Here is a 9,779-nt window from a genome sequence, read left to right as displayed (position 1 = left end):
GCATTAATCATTTTGTATCTGCTAAAATATATTAAGTATAGATAAAGTACAATTTACTATATTATCATTGTTTTTTACTTTCACCGATATATTCCGCTTACATTCTTATTAAAAGTAGATGGTCCAAATAATAATAATTTTAAAAAGTTAAAGATATAATTAATTACTTGTTTTCCTCTTTATCCTTAGTTATAAATAATATAGAAAACTATTAATATGGCTTAAAGAGAAAAACATCAAATAAAGAATAGTAAACAATAAGGATAATCGATCAAATTGGTCAAAATTATCCTTTAATTAATATTTTTCCTAAAAAGTATGTCAAACAAAACATGACAAATACAATGAATTGAAGAGTTTAAATATTTCTTCATTGACCACTATTAGAAAAATACGTGTAAATGTGAATATATAATTAAAAATATTGTTTTACTTTTTACCCTCCTTATATTTTCAAACAATATTTATTTTGAGACGGATGGATATGAATATCTATATATGGAATTAATGTAAATGTCGAGATGTCAATTGACACACACTTTTGTGTTGGTGTTGAATAGAAGGCAACAATTAGAAATGAGATTACACTTTATTTTTCTCTTTTCTTTTTTTTTTTCTTCTTAATTTAATTTAGAGGACCGTATGATGGGACCCACAAATTGAAACGTGGCACTAAGCAGCTGGTTTTGATGATCACGCGCTTGATGGACGAGAGTGGTTGAGAAATTAAAAAAGGGGATGGGAGAATGGTGATGTTGTCTGTTTGAGAGTTGAGTGTGGGGACCTAATTGGCTTGTTTTATGCTTACATTATGCCGCATATGACACTCTTCTTATACATTCAATCTTCTATCCAATCAAAAACTTACATTATCATTTTTCTTTAGTTTTAAGTTTTGAGTTTTAACTTGATTTTGAACTAATAATGTGAAAAATATTTCAAGTTTTAGGGAGATAAGAAGCCGCGTTTGAATATGATTTGAAATTAAGCTGATTTAGAGTATGTATTTTTGAATCATGTTGGATGATTATTCATTATTTGACTCTCAAATTCGTATGATAGATTTTGGTAGACAAAGTCATAGCAAAATATTCTTTGCCCAATACAATCTTGCACATAACAAAGCTCTTTTTCCTTTCTCGTTGAAGTATATGCAATGAGGAATCGAAGGGATGAGACTCGATTCAGTTATGTCACTCACTTTATATTCATATTTCAGTCTATCAAACTATCCTTAAGAAACTAGGAAAGTATTTACTAAAAAGTGAAAGGTTAATATTTCTCCATCCTTGTTAGTAGTAGTGAACATCATGTAACTTCATGTTGTAAAACGACATATTTTTCACAAACACATTTTTCACACACCCAATGCAAGTGTCTTTTGTGAAGCACATTTTGGAGAGAGTAATATCATTTCGATAAACTTTAACTAAAATAAATAGGGAACTTTACACTAATTTCATAGTGTTAAGAGCTAGTTACATCTTATCCTTACTCTTTTCCAAATTACAAAAATCCCTTAAATTTAGTGGAATCTGGATACATTCCAAAATGTTCCGATACGTCGCGTCTCAATTTTGAGTACATCATTCAATGTCCCGATACATTGTGTCTCGATTTTGAATACATCACTCAACGTCCCGATACATCTCGTAAAGTGATGCATCCAACCGATATATCGCGTAAAGTGATGTATCCAAGAATAGGAAAGTAGGGATTTTCGTAATTTTTTCAAATGGTGAAAATTTACACGTTTTGTCCATAAGAAATACTGTAACATGAAGAATAAAGAGAAAAAAATTAAGTAAACTTGAATGGAGCAAGATGAGGCAAGGCTCGGCCGGGCAGGACGGAACAGAGCAAAATCATAGACATTAAATTCTAAACGGGGTAGAGTAAGCCGATTAAGGTTTGTCCTGTCCCACCGTGCTACATTTACACATACTTATATGCACGTAGAAAAAGACATAGATCAAACAACAACAATAACATACTCTGTGAAATTTCACAAGTAAAATTTGGGTAGAGTAGAATGTACGCAGACCTTACCACCTACTCGTGGAAGTAGATAGACTGTTTTGGAAAGACATGTACAAAAGGAGTAAGGTAAATGAAATCATGACCAAATTTATGTCAGGTAAGTAAACATATTGAATTTCAACCCAACTTTATCATATACTAGTAATAATAATAACTTAATAAGTAGTAATACAAATAACATTAACTTCCTCAAGAATTACAAGCTACAATCTTGATTTGAATTCTAATCCAAACAATTAAGAGGCAGTTAAGTTAACATAAAATGGAAATCCAGTATCTGGTAGCCATTCTTTTCCTTCAATGAAATTCCCCACGGTAAACAAACTAGCCTCAGCAGAATTGTTAATAACCCTATAACCAGGCCATTTCACTCTAGCACTCGTATTAGAACCCGGTCCTCTGTTCATATACTCTCCATAATAAAGCGTACTCAACGCGAAACTACCATTCCATTCTAAGAATCCAGCAGGATCAATCAAGCTACCAATATGCGTTAGCATAAAAACCGTCCTGGAATATTCTTTCCAAGGCCGTCCTAAGTAATTTTTGAACGTCGATTCCACTGGAATTAGATCAGCAGCAGAGGCAATTTTACCACTCAAAATTGAAATCCCAGTGTTCTGATTAGGATCTTCTCTTCCTTGTGCTGTGAATATGTTCTTTTGGTTGTCGTTTGGTTTACGAGCATATAAGTTGCAATTTTGTAACACGACTGCTGCGTTACCAAATATGAAGTCAACAGTACCATAAACGTCACAATCGCGATAGAATTGTCGAAGGGAATGGACGTAGAGAGTGTCTTGATATGCTACAAAGCTGCATTGGTAGAAAGCAGAGAAATCTGAGCCACTTCTAACAGCAACTGCTTGATGCTTGCTTGGTCCAGCATAGTTTTCAAATGTAATGCCCTTTGCTAAAAATCCATTTCCCACAACAGCTGCAGTAACAATGATAGAGTTTTAATTTCTACTAAATACATAGTCTTTCAAACTCGTAATCAGAATGCTAGCTCTGCCTCTGTATACCGTCCAAGGTCCTCACATTTTGGACGCCACGAAAAGTTAACAAACTTTTTGTGGCGTTCAAAATATATGAAAACTTCTAAGTGGACAACGTATTAAAATATCTATAACAGCTATATATGTCTTACTACTGCAATGCTGCAATTTGTGTTCCCATTTATAAAATTTCCACCGACATAATCAATCAAAATTTTCATACCTTTAATTATGGCAACTTTTTCAATGATTATAAAATATCGTCTACTATGACTTTTAGATGTAAGTTTTTCAAATATATTTGCCTTTTCAAAGAGAATATCTTGATCAGTTGAATTTGAGCACAAACTTTAGATATAAAAGTATTTATACAATTAATTGAATTATTTAAAGTTAGCAGCAAGTAATCACATGATTATGCATGTGTAGGTAGATAATGTAAAAGTTAAAGATGATGGATGAATTACTACACTAATACATAGTTGAAACTATTGCTAGAAAAAAAAATTGTCCGTTTCAATTTATGTGAGAAAGACTTATTTTTAAAATTTATAATTTAAAATAAATAATAAATATTTATGTGACTATAAATTATTTATTAAAGGTAAAAAAAATATTTTAAAATTAAATTATTATTAAATATAAAAATATATTATAGTTTTTATAACTATTAAAAATAAAAGTGATTCGTATAAGTTGGACATGAAGTACAAGCTATGAGAAGCTATATAAGGAATATATTTTTTGTCCAATACATCCAAAAATGAGATTTGAAGCCATTAGATTTAGTAGTATATATATTTATGTAGAACACGTGACACTACAGGGAACGCGTCAACATCAAGATCTTGAGTACATCTACTCACGAGGACCCCTATGGTTTTTTTAAAATTCGATTTCGATAATCGAATTTAATTAAATTTGAATTTTCATTGAAAAGTTCAATATTTGGGATAAACACTTCGTACTTAAGAAGACTCAAAATTGAAATGTTTGATAAGGAATACTTACTACTCAACCACAAACTGATTGGCGACCCCCATGGCTTTAAGTCAAAATGAGAATCCACTATTTATTTGAATTATTTCCATATTGCACTTTTTATGTCACAATATTAAAAGATTCAAATTAAACCAACTCACACTTAAATGTTAAAATAGAGGAGATACTAAAGATAAAACTTGAAGTTTATTTATTACACTTTTAAAAATTTGTTTAGTACCTCTATAAAAGTTAAGCTATATATAAATTGATAAAGAGGGTCTATTATACTTCTAGAAGAAATACTGATTAAAGTTATGGAATATTTGTAAAAAAATTAACTCTTAACAGTTTTTAACTGACCAAATCACCTGAAAAAGCAAACAAGTAGTAATAAAGAATGAAGATATATAAATCTAATTAATGTTAATAGTGCACTTCGCAACCGTGTTATATCCTTTTTGAAGAATTTGACACGAAGCTGATGGTATTCTGAAGAGTTCGAGCAATATAGAGTTAAAACTTCAACTTACCGACGGTAGCAGATCGGAAAGTAGTCCATCCATCAACGACGCTACGATTTCCCTTTATCAACGTTTTTCCGATCCCATCTCCGAGGAACATTATCATGCTCTGCTTTTTCACTACTTCAACATATTCAAAATACGCTCCCGCCTTAATGTAAATCACAAATCTCGTTCTACTGGAATTTGGAGCTGCACTTAATGCTTCGTTTATTGTACTAAAATTACCAGTACCATCCTTAGCAACAACCAAATCGATCTTCGTCTGATTAATCGGAGCTTGTAAAAGTGCTCTGTCTCTCCTCTTAATCCATTTGGGGAAACCGTCATGTACAACGCCATATTCCGGGTAAATCTCCAGAGATTTCCTCGTCTTCAACGACGAGGATGATTTCTTCAATTTCTTCAGCATTGCCAGACAATTACTCACATGGTGAGAAATTGTATGCAGGCGACGCTGAACAAACCGTCTCAAATTCTTCTTACTACGACCAAGTCCGTCGAGGCAAGTTGCTTGATTCGTCATTGCAGCACTAAGAAGAGTTTGCAAATCGTTATAGTTCTGCGAAAGAGATCTATTAGGAGAAAGAGCGAGCAAACTACTTTTAAGATCAATAATAGTATTATCCAAAAGCTGAATACAATCTTCGAGAGCACGTTTTTCGTATGGCTCAAGTTTAGGCAAATCCTCACGAATATCAGTGCAGTTTTTTGCAGAAGCTTTGACTTCTACCACTGTGACATTTATAGTGGAAGAAATTATTTGAGAAATGGATTTTTGAGGGAGATCTGGGATTGAAGAGAGAGTAGAGACGCAGAGCTGTTTGTAAAGTGCGTCTTCACAATGAGAATGCGCGATTTGAATGTTTTTGTGGACATGAATGTGTGCTATTTCTGAAGAGTTTTTTGAGAGAGAAGTGAAGAATGTGATAGTGACGATAGCTGAGATAGCTAAAAGAGAAAGCAGCAATGGAGTTTTCCATTTGAGATTGTACATTGTGGAAACAGAGAGTTGCAGAGCAAAATTAGAAGGAAACAGAGAAACAACTGCTCTGTATAAATAAGTAAGAGAAAGATGATACTCCCTTCTTTATTGAATTTCGAAATTTGAAATGTGCCGCATAAATTTTTACAAGATTCGAAATGTGCCTCGTAAATGTGACAAAGAATAGATATATGTTTGTAATAAATTTTAAATATACGGAAAAAATATCAAACAATAATGATATCCGAAGAAACTAAAATATTTTATCTTTTAAGAAAAAATAATAGCTTTCAAGAATTCTAACTGCAATAGAATATATCTTGTAGAGTCCTAGATAAAATTGAACACGTTTCAAAGATTCTTGCAATTTTTCAATGTCTACCTTATAAATTTGGTTATTTTGGTCCATGTTACTTACGGTTTAGAACTAAAAATGTTTGACATGTTTGGTATTCAAGTAACACCGTCCCAATAAACTCCTGTGTCTTGATTCAGTTGAGTACGTTTCAAAATAATTTTGAATATTTTGAAACTTGTGACTTAAAACTAAAGGTAATATGGATTAGTATAACATATCAAATATATTTTGAATTATTTTATTTTAAATATATCATGTCATGTCTAAAGGAAATTGTCATTAAAAGGTAAAATGAGAATATTTAAAATTTACTATACTAAATAATAAATATAAAAAAAAATGTAATTTTAGTAGTAATACTATGTACATAAATTTGAAATTGAAACAGAGGGAATAGAAGGAAGATCTAAAATGTATTAGACAAGGGGAGACTCGTAAATTTTAGACAAGTAAGAATTGCTCAAGTGATAAAGCACTCCTATCAATCGTTAGATTGATGGTCCGAGTCATACCGAAAGAAAGGTGAAATACTATTGATCCTTCTCATAAAAACTGAATTCTAATCTCCTTATCCACATTGCAGGTTAGGTGACGAAGGTAGATAACAGTTATGAGGGTTAGCTTTCTACATTTACTATCGATTAAAAAATTAACATACAATAAAGAAAGTTTTTTCTCTCTACTTTTGAACTTCACACATCGGTACAAATATTGGTTGTCGTGCAGTAGTGAAATTGTTCCACCCTTGATCAAAGTTTCGAGTTCAATCCTTAAATATGGAGAAAATCTTGTGGGTGCGTCACCGCCGAATAAGCTCTGCAGTGCACAATCTAAATTTAATTGAGGCTTCCATGCGGGCTCCAGACATCGAACGAAAAAAATAAAGAATTTCACACATTTGCTAGCAATACTTAGTATACACACTGGTCCTAAACTCTTGGGGTTGGGTTGGGGGAGAAAGAAAGACACTTGTCCTAACTCCTAAAATAATGGAGATGTACCATTTTAGTTCTTTTTTTACGTTAAATGTTTCTAAATGGTACATTTAGAGGAGGATAAAAAGGAACTCAATCATAGTAATTGCGTCCTAAATTTAATATTTATATATATATATAACAAATTTGTAATAAAAATATAGTACTATTTAAGTAAAAACTATTAAATTTGATCGAATATGTACCTGATCTTATACCTCCGCCCCTTTACGTGTTGCTTGAGTGGCTACACTATAGTATCAAGTCTAGTGATGTCGGTGTGTTTGTTTATTTATTTAGTCATAGCTCACACATGGCAATAGTCTCATTAGATTGACAATCATGGCGTTTACTTTATTTGTATTATTGGTGCTACCTTATGTTGAATACAGCCAAAACGCGGTGAAATAGCTAGAAAGCGAACATCACAGTATCATTTGAATTTAATTAGACTTTAATAGGAATATTAAATATCAAGTGAAAAAAGAAAAAGGAAATTGTTTCGGGGGCATGAATTTTCACAAGGGATTTTGATTTACCATCACCCAAATTCAAAATGATGTTATAACTATATAGACATTCGTTGTAGACATTATTTAATTATTGTGCTTCTCCGATTGCTTAAGACATATATTTTCAACCAAGGAACAAAATATTTCGTTCCATTTTTAGTAAAACAATGAAGGAAATTTTATTAGTAATGAAAAAAGGGATTGGTGGGAATCCATATATATTGTTCAGATCGATTTTGAATATGTTTGAATTCAACCCCTTGTTAGATCTTCACGGAGGGATTGTTGAAGGCCTCTCTACTTATTATTGTGCTTTTGTGTTTTTAGTAATTTGTTGATATTTCTTGACTTTATACCCCATAAAATATTGGATTTGGTTGAATTTGTTGAAAGGTATGTTGTAGGGGTGTACGTGATTGGGTTGGTTCGGGTTTTTTAAATATTAAACCAAATCATTTGTGTAAAAAAATTAATTTATAAACCAAATCAAACTAATAAAATTCGGGTTTTTCAACCTCGGGTTGGTTCGGGTTTTTCAAATACCAAACCAAACCATTGTGTCGAATTTTTAAACTTATAAATCAAAACAAACTAATAAACCTCGGATTTTTTCAGATTTTTGGATTTTTCGGTAAAGTTTGCATACAAACATATAATTAACTTGTGCTCCAAATATTTCTTTAGTCCAACCAAAATACAATTATCTAAGGTGTTTCTTAAGAAAATAACACAAAATATGAGATGAGTACTGATGACACTAAAATATTCAATAAAAAATAATAATTAAATCATCATATAAAATAAATATTGCAAAGTCATAATGAAAATGATCACAATTTAAAAGTACTAACTCATGCTAAAATAAGTTTAATAAGTATTAGTTACATTACTAAATTTTTAAGGAAAATTAAAATTAGATTATGTACTTTAATTGTCTAAACCAATGTAAAACTAAAGAACAAATATTCAATATTGTTGTCATTTTTAGTGTTGAATTGATTTTCTTTTTGCATTAGTATTAATTTGATTTTGATTTAAGTTTTATTATAATTATTAACATCTATGAACTATAATATTTATTGGACCATTCCGAATTCTAAGTTTTAAACTTGAAATAATATATTAAAAGATAAAAATTATGAAATAGTATAAGAAATATTTTAAAATTATATCAAAGTAAATATTTTTACTTATAAAATAAAATTTTAAAATTACATATATAATGTCAGGTTGGTTTGGTCTCGATTTGGTTTTTTTAGTTAAAACCAAACCAACTCAAATATAGTCGAGTTTTTTTTCCAATACCAAACCAAGTCAAACCAAATCACTAGTCAGATTTTTTTTCTGATTTGACTCGATTTGCGATTTGGTTTGATTTTGTACACCCCTAGTATGTTGCATCCGTCCGGTCTTTATTTAGACTCAAATGCTAGTTAATCATTTGAATAATTAAATTTCATCAAAATATCTAACGTTTAAAAAATAAAAGTTTTTTTTTTTACTTTTTCAACTAGATAATTAAAGATAGATAAATAGTAGTGTATGCTTGTCAAAATTAAACAAATTATTTCTCCTTCCGTTTCATATAACTTAATCAAATGTCTTGAAAAATAAAGTAGTACCAGTAGTTTTTTAATGGTTTCTTGTTTATATAAAATTCTATTAAGTTAAATAATACTCCCTCCGTCCACAATTAATTGTCATGGTTTCTTTTTTTAGAGTCAAACAATAAGAACTTTGACCAACATTTTACGATGTATATTTTCATCATATTGATATGCAAAAAATTGCAACTTATAGTACTTTTCGTATAGTTTTTGAATATCTAATTTTTTTTAAAAAAATATCGAATTAACGTGATCTAATTTAACTTTAAAAATTAGTCAAATTAACTTTCGAAAAGCGCAACATGACAAATAAAAGTGGACAGAGGGAGTAATAGAATTAACCAAAAAAAAATCAACATTTTCTTGATTACCATTTATTTTAAATCAAAATAAATTTTAAAAAAACACCACTTATTATGAATCGATGCGATCCATTTTTGTACCACTAACCATGTCATTTTTCAATGGATCTCAAAATATTGTAACTAAATACCCAAATCGAAGGCTCCATACTGACAGTGAAACAGCTTTGGTATGGGAATTGGTTAACTATACTTATCTCCCTGCAGGAATTTAATTCTCTTCACATGTACAGTTACAGCCCAAAATAGTACCTTAAATTAAGGTCCAAGAACATGTATTGTCTTACTTCATTTGTAATTCATAATTTCCCATTTGGTTACATATTAAACCTTAAAACAAGATCCAAGAACATGTAATATTTTACTTTATTTGTACGTTCTTGACTCATTTTGCTCAATTCTCACATCATAAACTAATTTTGTGATTAAGCTTGCTAG

The 9,779-nt window shown here is 30.5% G+C and overlaps 1 protein-coding gene across 1 annotated transcript; it reads right to left on the bottom strand.

The window, feature by feature from the left end:
* Positions 1–2,149: 2,149 nt before the first annotated feature.
* Positions 2,150–5,613, bottom strand: LOC125852995 (pectinesterase-like). Its single transcript, XM_049532686.1, has 2 exons — positions 4,553–5,613; positions 2,150–2,977 (listed from the first exon to the last, which is right to left on the bottom strand). Exons 1-2 carry the CDS (start codon positions 5,538–5,540, stop codon positions 2,277–2,279), a joined length of 1,689 nt encoding a protein of 562 aa, XP_049388643.1. The 5' UTR covers positions 5,541–5,613; the 3' UTR covers positions 2,150–2,276.
* Positions 5,614–9,779: the final 4,166 nt, after the last annotated feature.

The sequence above is a fragment of the Solanum stenotomum genome, unplaced genomic scaffold (genome assembly GCF_019186545.1).
Source record: "Solanum stenotomum isolate F172 unplaced genomic scaffold, ASM1918654v1 scaffold734, whole genome shotgun sequence".
NCBI lineage: Eukaryota > Viridiplantae > Streptophyta > Magnoliopsida > Solanales > Solanaceae > Solanum > Solanum stenotomum.
Note: the sequence above shows the minus strand (reverse complement) of the source record. Positions and strands in the feature narration are given on the sequence as shown.

What these genes read in the sequence shown, in the direction of transcription:
- LOC125852995 (XM_049532686.1), bottom strand. Translation starts at nt 5,540, where the DNA reads ATGTACAATCTCAAATGGAAAACTCCATTGCTGCTTTCTCTTTTAGCT. An exon ending in TTTCCGATCTGCTACCGTCG is followed by an intron (nt 2,978 to 4,552) that starts GTAAGTTGAAGT and finishes TTGTTACTGCAG; the next exon opens with CTGTTGTGGGAAATGGATTT.